The sequence below is a fragment of the Lissotriton vulgaris genome, chromosome 7 (genome assembly GCF_964263255.1).
Source record: "Lissotriton vulgaris chromosome 7, aLisVul1.2, whole genome shotgun sequence".
Taxonomy (NCBI): domain Eukaryota; kingdom Metazoa; phylum Chordata; class Amphibia; order Caudata; family Salamandridae; genus Lissotriton; species Lissotriton vulgaris.
In genome coordinates this window covers 441,344,231-441,363,333 of record NC_141695.1, presented here as the reverse complement: position 1 = coordinate 441,363,333, position 19,103 = coordinate 441,344,231, and the positions used below count along the sequence as shown (strand labels likewise).

Genomic DNA, 19,103 nt, shown 5'->3' with positions numbered 1-19,103 from the left:
TTCGTATTCATTATCAGTGGGCCCTTTCTTGGCCGGTTTACAAGGAATGCAGATGGAAAAGCTAATTATAATCACAAATCTTTTAACTGATACATAATCAAACAGGTTATGACAGATTGCGAGCCATTTTTAGTTGGCCTGTGAACTATGGCATGTTTTATTTCTTATTTTTCAGCCTTAGGAGCCAAGCCCAAACCAGATATTTTGCCAGGCTTACGACAAAGAGTTCGGAGGTATTGGTCCTAAGCACCCAAATTGCTTCCATAGATGTTTTGAATGGTAATTTTTGAAAAAGGGGTTTTAACCATTTTTTCCGAGGTGCAGCATATCTAGGGCAAGCAAAAAGAAAATGTCCTTCAGATTCAATATGACCTGGACAACATGTACAGTTGGGCGATGACCCTGTAGACCATTTGTTTGAGAATGGGTTCAAAGGCAAAGAACCCACTCTAAACTGATGGTACAGTTTTTTGTCTAGCGGTCTGGTTATTATATCCCAGTAGGGCTCTCGTGATAGGTCAAGTTTAAATGTTAGGAACCTGCCTGTGAGGCTATTTTTATTAGAAAGTAGGACTCTTTTTAGGCGAGTCGTGGCCCAATACAGGGATTTGAACTCATCTTTAGAGGGAAAGACATTGGATTGGGGGGATGACCAAAGATGTTCTAAGCCCATATCAGTAAGGATAGTTTTGACAGCAGAAAGCCATGGGATTTTCCCCGAACCAGTGATGGACCTAACTTCGGCCAGTTCTCTTGCGAATAGCGATAGATCTGGGGACGTCCATATACGTCTCCATAGGGCCACCAGCCTAAATCTAGCCATCTCGTTGATCGGAGGGGAACCAAGGTCTAGGCAGAGGGGGATCGAAGGGGTCGACTGAGGTAGCCCTACCAAGTTGCGGAGGAATCTACATTGGATTTTAAACAAGTTAAGCAAGTCCATATGGCCCCAAAGATCCGCGCCATATAAAATGTCGGTAGAGATTTTGACATCATAGATTTTAAGGGCCGGTAGGACCCGCTTTGTAGTTGATTCCTTTTGCTCTTTAATAAGGCAACCAGTCAGCCTTGCAAGTTTAAGATGTTGAATGTTAACTTGATCCTTCCATCTCAAACGGCTATCAAGGGTAACCCCTAAGTAGGTCATGGTATCGACCTGCTCGAGGTTTACCCCATTCAACCTCACGGAGCTCCGAACTGGATAATTTTTAGTAAAAACCATGAACTTCGTTTTCCCCACATTTACCACCAAGTTGTTGATGGCACAGTACTCCTCAAAGCGTTCCAGGGCCCATTGGAGTCCGCTTCGTGTTTTTGAGAGGATTAAAGTGTCATCCGCGAAGATGAGAAGTGGAAATCTCATCCCAGCCAACATTGGGGCATCAGTGGGGGTGTCCATGAAGAATTTGACAACTTGATCAATAAAGAGGAGGAAGAGTGTTGGGGCCAGGACACAGCCCTGACGGACACCTCGAGTTACGGGGAATGTCTCCGTCACTTGTCCCTGGCCACCCCACCTTACCCTCGCATAGTTGTCCTCGTGGAGTCTAACAATGAGGTCTAGCAGTTCTAATGGGAACCCCAAGTTTTTCAGCACACCCCACAATTTATCCCTTGGCACCAGATGGAAGGCGGACTTCAGATCAATGAATGCAGCAAAGATGATACCACCGCCGAGCCAGACCACCTTCCAATAGATCAGGCAAAGTCTAAACACCTGATCTATGGTGCTCATTCCCGATCTGAAGCCCGCCTGCATGGGAGATAGGATGCCCTCTGTTTCAATCCATCCCTGGACCCGTCCCAAGACCATACGTGCTATTATCTTTTGGATCGAATCGATCAAACTGATAGGGCGGTAATTTCCTGGGATGGACTTATCACCCTTTTTATAGATCGGGACTATTTCAGCTCCCTTCCATGATTTCGGGACTGTGGCTCCATAGGCTAGGGTGTTGGCTATCATAGTTATGTACGGGAGCCACAAGGCGGGATTCGATTTAAATAAGTCCGCCGGGATCAGATCCATGCCAGGAGCTTTCCCTCGGAGAGTCAAGGCCAGGGCCAGCTCGGCCTCAGCAACTGTGAAGGTTAATTTTTCCCCTTGGGGGTCTTCGAGAGTGTATTGCGAGGGGGATTCATAGCTTCGGGGTCATCGGCTCTGAATTGGGCAGAGTAAAATGATACCCAATCCTCAAGGGGCACGTTGTTTCCCGGAGTAGAAGAGTCCGAGTTTTTCCCCCATTTAACTAAGTCCCAAAACCTTTTTTGATTGTTAGAGGAAGATGCCTCCAGAAGATCTGACCAGAACTTATCTTCCCAATCCCGTTTAGCTTCTCTAAGAGTTTTCCTGTAATTGAGCCTTGCAGCCTTCACTGCGGCCATGTCCCGTGTTTTAATGGCCGAGATGAGAGCTGTATGTGCCTCCCTACATTTCCTATTGTACCATTTCTGGGGCAAAGGATTTGTTTTAGTAGGAGCATTTCGGCACGGGAGGGAGAGCAGGGATTTCAACTGATCAAAACATTTAATATGTAGTCCCATCACATTTTTAGCCAAACTGGAATCCGCCCCCAACAAGTCAATATGCGACATTTCATTAAGCGCATTTTTTGCCACAGTATTAATATTGTCCCATAGACACTTATCCTCCATGACCCGGGACCATTTCAATCTCCTCCTATCGTTAGTAAGTAGGGCGTCCCCAGTGTAGGTGGCGGTGGGCTCCTCCTGTCTCTTTAGACCTGGTATCTCTAATGACAATGACAGCGGGTTGTGGTCGCTTTCCGGACGCTTTAGTATGTTATGTTATGTTATGTTAATGCAATTTGTATTGCGCACGGCTGCTCCAGCGAAGGAGCGTCCCGGCGCACCGACAAGGTGGCGAACACAACACAACAGGGGAACAGAAACAGTTATTAAGAAATTGGGGAGGGGGGGAGGAGCCAAGATGGCGACCTGAGCGGACGTGCAGCCTTCGGCTCCGCCGGCCCCGGAATCCCGCACCACGATCCTGATTGCTTTGCTCACCAGTTTTTATCCCGAAAGGTGCGGGTAACGGAGCTGATGCTACCGGTGTTCCGCCGGCCTCTCCACCCGCCCGGATTCCGAAGCTGCGGACAGACGCGCCCTGGCCCGGGACCCAGCTTGCTCCGCAACGCTCTGCGGACCTCACGTCCCCTTCCACAGTTGATCTGCTGCGGGGGTGGTGCGACTGGACGGCGCTTCCTTGTGGGGACACGACCTGAGCGCTGCCTGCCGACAGAGACCATTGTGCACTCCCTGGACTAAACGGTGACGGAGGGCAGAGGCGCCTGACCAGCGGGTCCTTTGTTCTTGGCCGCCATGCTCTTGCTCCGTTCCACACGTCCCTCTGGCCGATGACGGCGAGCCCTACCCGGCTCTGTGTGCCTCACCACGCAACTGTCGGCCTTCAAGCAGTATTTTGAATCGGGCGGAATATCGCTAGCCTGGGGATTGCTGATAGCTGCCTGATCGCGTCCCGCTACTTCCCCCCGTCTCCCCCCGCACTATAGCGTTGGGTAGAAGACAAGATGGCGATGCCGGCGGCTTGCCACTGAAAGGAAATCTACGCATCCTCCTTACGAAGCAGCGAGCTCCCCGGCGCGAAAGGGGTCGGAGCATAATCTTCCCACGGGATTGCAAAAATGGGGACTCTACAGCCTGAATTCACCCTTGCAGACGTGTTGGCAACCCTGGGTGAGTTGAGATCGGCGATGAAGAGTAGCTATAGCGCGCTGGGGGCACGACTCGATGTTTGCGCCCAAGCTTCCAGCCAGGAGCAGGGGAACTGTCTCCTACAAAATTCCGGACAGGAGTTGTTGCAGCCTACCACCGCAACATTGTCTCGAAGAGACGCAGTGGATGATACAGTAACCATCGCTGTGGCTGGTAGCGGATTGTTGCCACCTAATAGTACAGTCACCGATACAGTGTTTCCCCCTTGCTCCATGCTTGACTGTGTGCAACTATTCGAGATGACGAGGATTTGGCTACCAGCGTTTCGCCCTCCTGTTTCATTACCAGCATACTTGTTTTGGATTCTGATTGCTTTGCTTTGTGACTTTAACGGCTGGACTATGCCAGAGAGGACTGAGACCGAGGGGGATTCCTTTCCTGGGACCGGACGCCATTCTTTCTTCGTCTATACACCTCCTCCCTCCCCCGAGCGGCCATTTTCTCTCGTTCTCCTGCACTACACTGGACTACCGAGCGGAGGGGGTGAGAGACTGAGTCCCAGATCTGGCCAGGGCTAGGAGACTTTCTTTGTTTAGCACCCGGGCGGGTGGGTGGAGGTAGGGTGGACCGCGAATTTGGCCTGTTTTGTCACGGACTGTGCATTGACTCTCCCCAATTGATTGCTTACTGTTGCTCTACCTGATGTTGCTATTGGGGCGGGGAATGCTTATTGGGCCGGCGGAGTTCGCATGTATGTTTAATTGACCCTCCTCCCGGATCTTCTCTTGTGGGAGTTCAGGGACGGATTTCTGTTCCTACTCCCTATGTCATTGGATTATACTCTTTTACTTTTACTTTCTCTTTTGCTTTCTCTTCTTCCTCTTTTCTCTTCTCTCGCTATATTTCGGGTTTATGGGGCGACAGACACTCTGCTAGGGGGGGGGGGGGGGGGCAGGCCATAGCCTCTGCATGTGTGTAGGGTGGGGGGTTAACTTTTAGTTCGAGTTTTTTTCTATGGTGCCTTTCTTTGTTCTTTTATAATTTTTCCCTTCTTTCTTTGGCCCGTGCTAGGCATACTGGGGGATGGGTGGCGGTGCATATGCAGATGGGTTGTTGAGGCAGCTTCTTGTGGACTGACTATTTTGTGGCCATCCTCTGGTCGGGACTTGCATGTTGTGAATTGAACTGCCTGGTACTGATGTTTCTTGTCAAGTCCCGCCTACATGGACCTTGCTCTTCTTCTTTTCGTTGTTTAAGTACGGAGTAACATGACCTGATCTTAATAATCGCACAAAATTTAAAATTAACCTACATTGCTCCTGTGCCTGGGTATCGCGGCGCTTTCCAATCTGTTCTTGCACCGTAACCATTGCCATGCCGCATTACCTTGTCGCCGTATTGCATGCACTAGTGCTACATGAGAGTTCGTGGCCGGCCGGATGGTTGTGGGCCCGTATTTGTACTGTTTTTGTGCACAATAAAGGTTTTCAAAAATTTAAATAAAAAAAAAAAGAAATTGGGGAGTGAAGGAATTAATAAGGTTCAGAAAATAAATGGGTTTTTGCGGCCTTGCGGAAGGAAAGCAGGTCCCCAAGGGTCCGAAGTTTCAAAGGGAGAGCGTTCCCGAGTGCGGCTGCCCGCACCTTAAAAGAGCGACCCCCCACCCGGCTGAGTTTAAACCGAGGGGCTACCGCTAGTTCTTGGTCCAGCGAGCGCAGAATGCGGCCCGGGATATACGGGCGCAAAAGTTGGTGCAGTAAGGGAGGCGATAGGCCCTTCAGAATCTTGAAAGAAAGGCACAAAACTTTAAAGTGAATCCGCTGCCTAACGGGTAACCAGTGCAAGGCTCGCAGAGATGGACCGGCCGAGCAAAACCTAGGAAGACCTACGATCGCTCTGGCCGCAGCGTTTTGCACTCTTTGGAGACGGGTTAACTCGGCCTGGTTTAATCCTATAAAAAGGGAGCTGGCATAGTCCAATCGAGCCAAAACCGTTGCTTGCACCACCAATTGACGAGTTGCGGCATCGAAGTATTTAAGAGCCGGGCGCAAATTGCGCAGGATGCCGAAGCAGCTCGCCGCCGTCCTTTTGGTGTGGCCAACGAAGTTGAGGGAAGGGTCCAGCCAGACACCAAGATTTTTAATCTCCGCAACCGGGGCGGGGGTCGGCCCCAGCTCAGAGGGCCACCAAGTATCTCCCCATAGGTCCGTCCGCTTACCAAAGATCATCACCTCCGTTTTTTTGGCATTTAGTTGGAGACAGCTGGACGTCATCCAACCAGCCACCGCCCTGAGTCCTTCTCTGAATCTTGGGGCATCCACCCCAGAGTCCCCACTGATCGTGACCGCTAGCTGGGTGTCATCTGCGTACGACACCATGGTCATACCACAGAGCTTCACAACCTCAGCCAGCGGCCTCACGTAGATGTTAAACAACGTGGGACTCAGGGAGGAACCCTGTGGGACCCCGAGAGGCAGAGGATGACATTTGGACTGGTAGGGCGGGGACGCCACACAGAAGGAACGATCCCTGAGAAACGAACGGAACCACTGGTGTGCAGTGCCGATCACCCCGATCTCCTCAAGACGATGCAGGAGAATATCATGGGAGACCGTGTCAAAGGCGGCGCTTAGGTCTAACAAAACAAGCGCCGCCGTTTGACCTGCATCCAGAACTACCCGCAGGTGCTCGACCATAGATAGCAGTGCTGTCTCCATACTGTGGCCAGCCCGAAAACCATTCTGGGTGTCGTCCAGAATGTTGGCACGCGACAGATGACCAGTGAGGGCGGTGTTAACATGCGCCTCCGCGAGTTTGGCTGGCCACGGGAGAAGCGAAATCGGGCGGTAGTTCTCCGATTTTGTGGGGTCGAGAGATGGTTTTTTCAAAATGGGCATTACTACCGCATGCTTCCATTTCAAAGGCACCTGGCCTGATGATAGCGACGTGTTGATTAAGTCGCAAACCGGGCGAGCAAAGAACTGGTCTCTGAACATTGGTGGCTTGAGCGGGTCGTCCGGCGACCCAGACTTAACTCGGAGAGCCAAGGCCGTGTAAGACTCCAAAGTAAGAGAGGGGAGAGAGTCTAGCACCACCTGATCCGGCAGGATAGGTGGCCCCATACTGGTTTGTACAGTGGAGGAGGGGAAGGCCCTATATATGGTCTGGACCTTCTCCAGGAAGAAAGCCGCCAGCGCTTCACAGTGAGTATTGGAGCTGATGGAGTTACCGGCCGGCTTCCTTGCCACAAGGTCTTTAAGGGCCTTGAAGATGGTTTTAACAGGATTCCCACTGTTGCGAAACTCCAGAGCGTAGTATTCAGCCCGGGTTCTACAAACCGCGCGGTGATAGGACTTGACCGCAGCCATATACAGGGTTTTTTTGCTGCTGTCATACCTCTTCCTCCAGTCTCTCTCTGCACGTCTGCAGACACTTTTCAGAGCCCTCAGATTGCCATCTGTAGTACTGCCATGTCAATTAGTAACTGCCAATGTTCCATGTTCAACAAGATATAATCAATGCGGCTCTGCCTCTGCCCATTATCAAAAGTACAATTTGCTTTGATGTCCGAAGTAGAGCGGCCATTACATGCACGAAAGCCCTTTTTTAGGCAGAATGCCATCCAAGACACTGCTGCCTCTGTTGCTTTTGCCCTCTTTGCCACTTTTAAGTCGGGGATGCCCCAAGCAGAGTCCTCAGCCATGCTCCAGGTGTCTCCCATGTCAAACAGTGGTTCTATGGTGCAATTTAGGTCACCAGCAAGAATAGTAACATTTCCGCTGTCCATTTCCGAAGTTATATGGTCGATTAAGTTCAACAAGGGCGGACTTCGACCACCGGGCAGACCTCTAGCATAGATATTAAGAATGTTCACATTCCCTTTGCTTAGTTTGATTTGGAGGAGATCAGGATGCTCAGCAGGGAGTTCGATTGGATGGAACCCCAGAGACTGTTTCACCCAGATCGTCAGGCCACCTGAAGCCCGCCCTTTACCCCCTTTAATTGCAGGTTTAAAAAAGTTAATGTAACCCAACTTGTAGACAGGCTCAGTTGCCCAGGTTTCCTGCAGCAGAATGATGTCATAGTTGTCCACAAAGTTCGACCAATCAGTAGAGGCAAGGCGGGCCTTAATACCCGCTATGTTCCAGGACAAAATTTTCAAAATTTTCAAATTGTCATTCGAGTGGACCATGGAGGGAGGTTGCAAAGGTAAGGGCTGTGTAACTCCCTTTGAACGCCCTTTATCATCTTTAACCTCTATGTGCCTAACATGGTCTATTGGAACTATGGAATTATCCTTGATCGGGATCTCTTGAACAACTATGTTGGGAGGTGGATTAAGTAGCAAAGGAACTGGACCTCCAACCTCATCTACTAGATTACTGGGTTGGTATGGACTCACCATGCTATGCCCAATGGGCTCTTGGGCTACTGCTTTAACAGGGAAAGGCTCACTGGATGGATCGTTGAGTCAATCGATAGCCTCAAGGCCAGAGAGGGGACCAAAGTGATTAAAGAGAAAGGGACGCTGGCAGTCGAGAGGGGTTAATGCCAGGGGGTGTCTTACTGCTGGGACCTGACGAAATAAGGGGTAGGATTGGGGGGGTATTTGCCTATGTGGGTAAAAATAGGATAAGGCTAATGTTTGTACATCCCCCTGTCTTGCAAACCTCGGTTCTCGTCGGATGGCATCTACCACCCACATATCTTTGAACGAGATTAAGATGCAATCTCCCTCCAAGTCTTTGGCCCCGTGTCCCACCCATTCTACTCTCCTCACGAATAGTATCTCCGTGGGAGTGGAGGGGGGTAACGGGCGATTTTTATTTAGCCATAAAATGACTTTATTACGAAGGTCCCCATAAGACTCCCTGGTACCTGGTTTTAGCGGTGCTACACCTGTCAGGACAATCGTGTGTTGAGCTGCTCCAGGTGGTAAATCAACACGAGGGGTAGTTGGTCTTTTGCGTCCTCCCTCCCTGTAGTTAGTGGGGGCAGTACGTTGGTCTCTTTGCGTGCTAAGGGGGGCAGGGTTTGAGGAAGGTTGTGGGGGAGGTCCCATGGATTGACGCCCACCAGTATTTTGTTCGTCCAGAGTTTTTGAATACGGCTTAGGTGCCTGGACATGGGTGCTAGTGCCTGGTTTAGAAGATGTTGTGTTAGATTTTTCTCCCCCTTTAAGCGTGGTAGTGTTCGGCCCTGGTGCTTTATTAGGAAGTGGTTTACCCCTTGCCATATTGTTGTTACCAGGGGCCTTAGTCGTTGTTGGTGTTTTACTGGCACCTGTGTGGTTTGTGCCAAGTAATGGTTGTAGCATCGCATGGTTTGAATTAATCAGGGCCTCCATACTATCTATTTTTGAGGTCATGAGCCTTGTCCGCTCCAGGACAGGCAGAAGTAAAGTTTTAAACATGGCCTCCATTTTTGCTAACAAAACTTCGTCACTATTAAGGCACATGGGGCAGGTACTTGAGGAGCCCAAGGCCGAGAGGGAAGGCCATAGCATGTTGGTGAATACAGAGGGGATTAGAGGGTCTGGGAGAAGCTCAGACTCCTGTCTTGTATCATCTTGGGCTTCATTTACTTTAGGAATTTTTAAATCTCTCTCCCCCGACAATCTAGAGTCCAACTTTCTCTTTTTAGTGTTGGGACCAGGGTTGGGTACAGGGTGGTTGGGGGTTTCAGCAGGATTAGAATTATTAGAGTGGTTAATGGGGAGATATCCCGAAAGCTGACTTGGATCAGGCCCCCCACTAGTCAATGAATCATTCTCATCATCATCCCCCTGGCTGCATTGGGATGCTTCTATACTGTGCCTTTCTTCCTTCAGAATATCAGCTGATGGGCTCGCCCCTATGCTTTCTGAATGGACGATTGCGTCCATAGAAGTAATGTGGACGCAGTTAAAGGCAGCATGTGGGGTAGAGGGCACAGGGGAGGTCGAGTTAGCTAAAGCCCCCAATGATGATCGCTTGCCACTGATGAGATCTATTGAGAGTCTTTTCTCTACCATTGCAATTTCCTTCTCCAGGATTCCAGTAGCCCGTGTTATAAAAGCGTCAAGGGGACCGGATACAACTCCCTTGGAAGTGTGGATTTGCACAGATCATTCTTTGCCTGACCGTAACGACATTGCAGGGGATACAGATGGCAGGGTTGTACAATAATGTCAGGCTGTATTAGCAACACCAAGGAACAGGAGATGTTAGTGAGGAAACCGCCCCCTACCTTATGGCCTTCCACTCGACCAGGGGGGGTGGGCCTAGGCCGGACTCTGCCGTACTCGAACGGCCTCAAACGGCCCGCTCTTTGCCCGGTCTTCGCCCCGGTCGCTCCCGCGCAGCGGCAGCCCCGCCCAGTTATGTAGGGTGTTGACAGGGCAGGGGTCGTGTCCGGCAGGGAGAGCGGCCACAGGTGTTCCGCGCAGGGACTCCTGGTCAACGGAGTCCCTGCTAGCCTGCTCGCAGCCCTGCCGGTGCGGGAGGGGTCAGTTGGTCTTCTCCTCTTCTCCCCGGGTGCTCCTGGCGCAGCGGGACCCGCGGAGCGGGTCCGGCAAGTTACAGCGTTTCTTTCCCCTCTACTCGGGAACAGGTGGTGAGTTGGCTCCTCACACGGACAGCACGCAAACAACAAGGTTTCCCACAGGCTGGAAGCACTGGACAGCTTTTGAGCTGTCAGGGGGCGTGTCCGGCAGGGAGAGCGGCCACAGGTGTTCCGCGCAGGGACTTCTGGTCAACGGAGTCCCTGCTAGCCTGCTCGCAGCCCTGCCGGTGCGGGAGGGGTCAGTTGGTCTTCTCCTCTTCTCCCCGGGTGCTCCTGGCGCAGCGGGACCCGCGGAGCGGGTCCGGCAAGTTACAGCGTTTCTTTCCCCTCTACTCGGGAACAGGCGGTGAGTTGGCTCCTCACACGGACAGCACGCAAACAACAAGGTTTCCATGAGGCATTGCGCTTCCCCAGGCCAGGGAGGCAGGCTCTAATAAAGGTGCGCAACAACCCTGAGTGCTTACAGCTGTGGTTCCTACACGCCGCAGAGGAAGGGAAAAGGTCCCGAAACGCGTCCGGCGTATATGTTTTTGAAGAGGTGCTTTGAACTGTCACATGCCTGCAAAACTGCCAGTAAACCCTGTTGAAAAGTTTCCTTGTGGTTTCCTCAATTGGAGTGCCTGCTATGTGTGGATATATATATATATGAAAACGTCAGCTCCTCCTCGACAGCAAACGAGGGAGACGGACCACCAGGAATCAGCAAAGATGTTTTTATTGCAGCCACACAGAGAACAGCTACGTGTTTCAGGCTAACTCGCCCTTGTTCACACATATATATATAGTTATATGTATTACTTTTAAATAAAAAAATGATGTTTTTATTTCGTTTTACATTAATGGCAGTAATGTACACAGTGTGTGGGAACCTCACAAACAAACTCACATGCACTATATAGTTTTATTTTATCAATGTCATCCATGTGTTTTTTTATTTGGTTATTGGAATGTTATCAATTTGTGATCTACATTGCTTCATGTCTATATGCCGACCTTCAGCCGTTACAACAACAGTTCTATATACATTCACTTAACCTTTTCCATGCGTCGGACGGCCCCTGGCCGTCCGATGTCACAGGGGGCGTGTGCATCGGACGGCAGAGGGCCATTCAAACTGCGCATAGGTCATTTTTTTACACACCGCAGCGGAATGTCCGCCCCGACGAAGCGGTTAACATATCCGGTAGGCAATACATTGCAACTTGCTGCGGTATTTGAGATAACATCCGTCTGAAACCCCAATCTCACCCAATAGTCCTGATCCTCCAACAAGAGTAAGAGCGAGGCCCAAGACTCAAGGCTGTATACCTAAGGGAAACCAGCCTCTTGTTTTTTTAATGTATTTATTTTAAATTCTATGTCAGGACCGGAGGAAAGGATAAGGGTGTTCTTTCTTCACTTTATTTCAATAGAAACCATCCATCCTCAATCTATGGAGTGGGTCCTGGGGGAGAAATTGCTGACTTATGTTGTGGGCTGCCTCAGGAAACCCCCTGGACAAGGAGGTACGCAACCACCTAATAGTAGAATGCCCCCATCCTTCACTCAATGGAAAGGTGTCTCTAACCCCCAAGATACACCCTAACACCTTCTTGGCCAAATATATTCGAGACCCCAAGAAGGGCAAAGACAGATCCTGGCGTTCCTGTCAGGATAAGCTCCTGGACTTAACAGGGCACTTAACCAAAATCCTGGATATCACTTTGGAAGCTAAGGCCTTCGGATTCCAGGTTTCCTAGACATCATCTCAGGTTGGCCTCAGCAAGCCAAAATCCTATTGGGGAACGTCAACTGCGCGTTATCAGCAGAGCACAGCAGGTTTCTCCTTGACAAGGTAGACCCAAAGCTGGGGGACAAGGTCACCTCAGAGGCTGGGCAGTGACACAGGGCTGCCTCTTTGGTGACCTGTTCATCAAGGAGTTGGGCAAGTTTGCCGCTACCTTTTCCTCTCTAGATAAGATCCAGACATCCATTAAGCGATTGTCACCTCTAAAGGTTTTTGCTAGAGCCGGTAGTGGCAGGGGGGTGCTCGACTGCCCAATTTGCCTCACAAACCCCTACTAGAGGGTAAGGATTCAGGACAGGGCAATGGCAGGACTCTTCCCCTCCAAAGGGGTAGAGGGGGGGGCACGCCAACAAAGATCCATAGGACATTTTAAGGGGAACAATGCTCAAGGATCTGCCCAGGATAAGAGTAACCTCTTCTTCCCTTTTAAAAGTAGGAGGTAGACTGCAACTCTTCACACACAACTGGTTCACACTCACTACTGACGCATGGGAATAGCAAACTGTGTCTGCCAGTCCAGCATCCCCATTCCTATCAGGTTCTCCGAGTGCTACTCAGAGCTGTTAGACAATGAAGTCATAGCCCTATTGAAAAAGGGGCAATCTCTCCAACATCGCTATAGCCAGCGGGTTCCTCAGCAACCTGTTTTTGTTGGAGCAAAGGGATGGTGGCCAAAGTCCTGTCATCAACTTGAAGACCTTCAACAAGTGGCTGGTGTTCTCCTCTTCAGCTTGCCTCATCAACAGGACTGGTTGGCCAAACTGGACCTCAAAGAAGCATACCTATCTATCGTCCACACCAATGGTTCCTCCAATTCAAATGAAAAGACCAAGTCTTCGAATTCACAGCCCTATGAGTTCAGCCTTTTCTCAGTGCCCTGGTGTATCTCCAAGGTGCTGGAGCCAGCAATAGAGTACTCGCAAGCCAGGGGGATTCCACTTATTGTCATTCTCAACAACATTCTCCTGACAGATCAATGCCCACAGAAACTAGCGGAACACCTCCAGACGACCATCTCTCTCTCTGAGTTGTTGGGCTTAGTGATAATCAAGGACAAATCCCATCTGACGCCAACCCAAAAGCTGACCTACTCAGGCTTCATAATGGACCTCCAGGAAGATAGCCAAGATCAAGCAGACATTACGGAACACCCTCAAGAAGGAGAGCACTTGCCTTTGACAATTGGCGATAATTATGGGTCTCCTCTATTCGTCCATATAGGCTATATTCCCAGGATCATTGCACTAGTGAGCGCCAAAACACCTGAAGGCATCCCACCTTGGAAGGGTCTAACATACTCGGAAGTGGTCCCGCTCTCGATGGAGACCAAAGAGGAGATGCGAAGGTCATTCGTTGGTATGGAATCCTGGAATGGGAGAGCTATATTCAACTCCAACCCAGACATAGTCATAGAAGCTGACGCCAACAGCGTGGGCTGGGGGACCCGTTGTGAGGAGTTATCCACATGCAGCTTTTGGTCATCTCAAGAACAGAGAGTGCACATAAACTGTCTAGAGCTGTTAGCTTAGTCCTTCACCATCTTCTCTTGCACTAAGTCCAATGGTGCATGCTTCTGAAGATGCACATTGTCTCAGCGGTTCGCCATGTCAGTCAACCCAGAGGAACCTGATTCAAACTCCTCTTGGACCTCACCAGGAACCTTTGGGAATTCTGCCTTGACAACAAGATCTATTTGATGGCAGAATATCTTCCGGAATCCCAGAACAAGGTTGCGGACTGGCACTCCAGGCACTTCACTGATGCCAGCATGTCGAATCTGAACCCACAAATAATCCAAGCCCTGTCCTGCCTGTAGGCTCCTTTCTCAGTGGACCTGTTCAACTCCAGACTGGACCACCAGATGGACACATTCTTGGTTTGAAGTCTGGACACTCTGGCAGTGGGCACAGATGCGTTCCTTCAGCACTGGAGTGGGCAGAGGGGATGTGCCTTTTTTCAATGATTAAACAGATATCCACACAGCTGAGGAGATAGCAGGCAGACATGGTAATAGTAACCCTGTAGTGATTTCTCTTTTAGGCCCACTTTCGTTCTCCCTTAGTTTCACAAAGTAGATGTTTTAGGCTGCCTTGGCTTTGCACAGCCAAATACAACACATTTGTTTTCATGAAATTATTTTAGGAATACACTGTACATGTTGTTTGTCTGCACATTTTGGCCCAGGATTCCTAGAATACATAACAACTTGGTGTACTGTTATTTTTGCCCTTTCAGCAACAGCTCCTAATGTTTTAGGTATATGATGAAAGCATGGCTGCAGCTTTCCAACATAGTAGTTCTCATCAAATAAACTGTGTCTTGTCTCTTTGAGGGCAGGGAGGAGCATTCCTGCAAAGAAGACCGGTCCCGGAATGAACGCCCTCACAGCCTGACATGCAGCCTTATGTTTACACTAATGATGTGCACCTCTTAACTTTGTAAAACAGGTATGGGGTTGGTTGCCAATACCAGATATCACCAATATATCCCTTTACTCCCACAGTAGGGGTAGGCCTAGACAGATAGATAATTTGCCATGGTTGGAATGTTTATTTTAAACAGCCAGATAGTAATGCTAATTACTTTGTTTAGTTTCATGTGCCCTAGTGATCGCAGCACATTTCCTTCATAATAGACTGATAGTGTCAATAAATGTATTGCAAACTTTCTTTGTGTCTTTCTTTTGTTTAGTAAGGGAATGCATGAGTGAAAGACGAAAGGTGATGATCTGTTTCCACTGTTCCCTTAGGAACTTGAGGGTCATGTTCTAGGTTGACAAATTCACCTGCTACTCTGGAATGGGTAGGAGTTCAGATGAGGCACTGTGAGCTAGCTTGGATGCGGGCCGACAGATACTGATGTTGTTGAGAGACTCATTCCCTACATTGCAACATCCTGTCATCCCAAGGCACACTTCTGCTTTACCAGCAGAATTCCTGTGACAACCCCCTTTTGGAGATCTCAAGTCTGGTATCCAGTTCTGATGGAACTTTCTTGGGATTCTCCAAAGCATCTACCTCTGTTTCTGGCTCTCCTTCAGGATCCATGGTGAAATCCCCACATATCGTTTCTAGAGGGATTCATGAATCTGATGGCATGGGGATTATAAATAATGATGGACAGCGGCTTTTGGAACAAGCTCAGTCTTTCAAAAGTGTGGGCAGACACCACCTCAAAGAGATATGGTCGAGTTGGCTGGGTTTGTGTATGCAAAGGAGTGTGGATCCTGTGGTTTCCGACACTGCAAAACCAGCACTTCCTTTCCAAATTGGCATAGCAAGGCATTGCTTACAGGTCAGTAAATGCTTTCAGGTCCATTATTTTTGGTGGGGCATAGTCCCATAGAGGGTGCCTCAGTGGGCAAATACCCAAGGGTGCGGAAGGTATTGAAAGGGGTCCACCTGGGCAGGCCTCCTGAACCCAGATACTCTGTATTGTGAGACATTAATGCAGTCGTTAACTGGTTCCTATCTTTGCAAGACAATAGATATCTCTTGAAGAAGGAGTTATCCGGTAAGCTAGCTATATTGCTCTGTCTTGTTTGCTGTAAGATGGTGTTTTGCGTCCGGGATCTACACAAAACAGGTAGTATTTTTACTCTGGGGAGAGTCATTTTCCATAAACATATGAGAACAGAGACAAATTCCAGGGTGGTGTCCTACCCTTCTTTTGGGAATAATCACAAGTTATGTGTTGTGCGATGCATCAAAGCTTTTGAGGAGATGACGGCAGAGACCCATCCCCCGGGAAAGCGCCAGCTGCTTATATCCGTGAAAAAGCCTTTCAAGATTGTTTCCTCTCTGACCATTGCTAGATATGTATGCTGGGTCATGCAGGAGGTAGGCATTGACACTAGTGTCTTTGGGGCTCACTCGCCCTGAGGTGCAATGGTGTCTAAGGCAGAAGTCCAGGGGGGTCAAGCTAGATCATGTTCGCAGCAGACTGGTCATAGGACTCTGTTCAAACATTTATATTGCTAATCGGTGATGAATATGGCTTTCTTGGTGGTCAGTAAGCTTTAAACCAGCATAATCCTCAACTTGGTCCTGACATAGAATATAACATTTCCTAGCTATCGTAACAGAAAAATTAAATTCTATTAAGGACACGGAGGTGAGGATTATCCCACCCCCTGATCAGAGATGTCAGATTTATGGAGAATACATGTCGGACTGTTGCAAGTCCTCCATTTTCCATGGTATTAAGTTCATGACATTGTGAAGTTCATGACATTGTGCTGCACATTTGGGGTGAACATGATGTATGTTGGAAGGACAGTGTGTAATGCTGGGAATACAGATGATTTCACTTCAGTAATTGTTGTTGGTTTTTTCATAGGAAACAAATGATCGAAACAGGATTAGATACTATGGCTGGCGTGCAGAAGTCGCTGAAGAAAGAGGGAGAGTAAAGGAGACAAGGGACTAAGAGGAATACCCAACAAGAGGATTGGTTTGACTTTGATCATTTCGGTTTCCCTAGGGTTCATGGGAAACTTATTTTCAAGATGTGTTAAAAAAATAAGGCTGCTATTGAAATAAACTGACGAAAGAACAGCATAATCCTCTTCTCCGTGTCCTTAATAGAATTGAAACTTTCTGTTACAGTAGCTAGGAAATGTTATTTACTTGTATAGTTACTAAACTGCTAGTGTAGAAAAGCAGATTTTCTCTAGTTATCATCAATCACTGCTTTGGCGTTAATCGCCTCTGATCTACTCGATTATTAGCTTAATCAAATAAAGAGGCAGGCACTGGAAATCTGGAAAGCGATGAACAGGTTTATTTCTCCGGAGGAGAACACGTCAATTCTGACAAACGAAATGTCTTATCGAGGTGCTCTAACTGTACCTCTGTGGCATAGCCTTTTATATACAATCTTGACTGTTTATTGCAGGGTAACACATTCCTGACAGTGGTTTATTACATCCCCGGAATCCCTGCTTCCAACTTGTTCCCACACATATCCAACAGCAAATGTCCCCCACCCTGGTCTCAGCAGGTGATTGTTATCGTGCAGCTGGGCATTCCGGCAGGGTCTGAAGTATGCGGGATGGGTCAGATCTAAGAGGGTTGTGTCATTGATTAATTCCGACCCCTTTGATGGGGAGCGAGTTTCTACTGTACGGGGGTAATAAACTGTATCCGCAGGGGCTGGTTATTGCCTGGGACTGGATCGAACAGCCAGGTGCAGGGGAGGAGGTTATCGATGGGCCTGTTTGTGCGAGGGGGATGAAAGGACAAGGGCGTTCGGCACGGGAAGTGGCTCCGGGGCTGGGTCGCGCTGAGTATGCTTTATGACTCTAGCATGTGTGCTTGGGAGTTTGCAGAGTGCGGGGGATGACTGTGAGGCCAGGGTGCACGCTGGTGACCGGCAAAGCACGAAATGGCCGCGGTATCTAAAATGGGTTCCGTTTACGTGCATACGATGGCTCTTGTTAGGCAAGATGGCGCCGGCGATGTTCACGTCTGTCGATTCTATTTCAACTAGTGGGATTCATAAAACATGGGATCAGAGTCACAATGGTTAAATAGAAGACTAATAAACAATGAGTACCAGATATTGTGTAATCTGACTGCAGATGGTATAACTTGTGGAGAGATGATAAAAAGGTCTTGCCCCTGATTGGTTCTGCCAGCCAGCAGATCCCGGTCCAGGGAAGGCATACGCATAGGATTGCCTTAGTGAGTTTAAAGTTAACTGAATGATTGCCTAAATAAGTGAGTTTTTAATTCACTGGAACCCAGTGGAGGCACCATACCACAGATGAGATACATTGGTATTGATTCAGGCCAAACAGAAGCTGGGCAGCTTATCAATGGCTACTTTGTGGTCTTGTGATTAATGTGTTAGGGAGGCCAATGTGAACAATGGTGGAATAGTCAATGTAGGAGATCACCACTGCACGGATGATAACAATTTTATGAGAGTGGTGAATAATGTGTAAATGCAGATGGTTGAAGGCAGATTTGGCAGCAGTGTTAATTTGAGGTGTTGTAGAGATAGCTATTGAATATTCTGCCAAGTTGAGGGCCTTTCCCATTAGTTAAGGTGGGGAGTGCCCAGGGACATTGGCCCAAAGAAAGGCAGGATGGACTGTAACAATAACCCCAATTAGCAGGATTTGGGGCTGTATTACATATAAAGCGCACTTTCACTGTTTTCGCCACAATGCCCCTTGTAGTAGGTATGCCGTGCATAAACAGGGAAAATGTGCTGTATTACAGTGAATACGCTGCCCCCGGGCAGCTGCGAACTCGTGCTGCCCTGATGGCAGCACATTCAAGCGAAGCACAGAGCAGCTGCTTTAAAGCTACTCCAGTTTCACTGTGCATGAACGCGATAATGGGAAGAGTGCCCACTAAACGTGAGCAAATGCCATTCTGGATAGCACATACAATAGCACAGCTTGACGCAGTCTTTCCACACACAGGCCCGCAAAAGAAACACAGAATACTGACAATTTGCTTGCAAATGTGGATAGCTCCCTCAATAAAGGATTGTACCATATGGGGTACCGTTTTCACTGCCATTTATGCCAGGAGTCATGGTACCCTCTCAATTTCAGTAATACCAGAAGTATTGAAACAAATACAAAACGAGTACGGGACAGAACCTGAAATTGATAGGCAATTTTTTTCCCAGGTATCCATAATTATGTTAGCTAACATAAAAGGGGAGACAGCAGCGGTGGCTATACACTAACGCCCGAGGTAATGCACTCCTGCACAACAGGAGAGAGAACTACCTAAAATTATCGAAGATACCTATGCTTTGCTGGGTAGAGATAACTTGGGAGCTAGACCTCTGAAACCACAATTAACAAGTAATCCTGAAAAGGACAACCAAAAGCAAACATCCGATTCTTCCAAAAAAGAAAATTGGATAATAAACAATCAAAAATAAGCAGAATGCATCAGGATCAATGGGTGGGTCTCCTCAACAGGAAACCTTTGAAAACCTATATAATCTTAGAAACCATGACAACATTAAAGAAAACTGACAGCTATCAGGATACTGATACACGTTCCTCTTGTTCCCTTCAGGGCTCATCCAAAAACTCAGTGAGGGAAGG

The 19,103-nt window shown here is 48.7% G+C and overlaps 1 protein-coding gene across 1 annotated transcript in view; it reads left to right on the top strand.

The window, feature by feature from the left end:
• Positions 1-16,568, top strand: part of LOC147701810 (transmembrane protein 11, mitochondrial-like) — a 206,064-nt gene extending 189,496 nt beyond the window's left edge. Inside the window, exon 3 of the mRNA XM_086930451.1 lies at positions 16,367-16,568. Coding sequence (XP_086786577.1) covers positions 16,367-16,377 — 11 coding nt within the window. The 3' untranslated portion in view covers positions 16,378-16,568. The remainder of the gene's footprint in view (positions 1-16,366) is intronic.
• Positions 16,569-19,103: the final 2,535 nt, after the last annotated feature.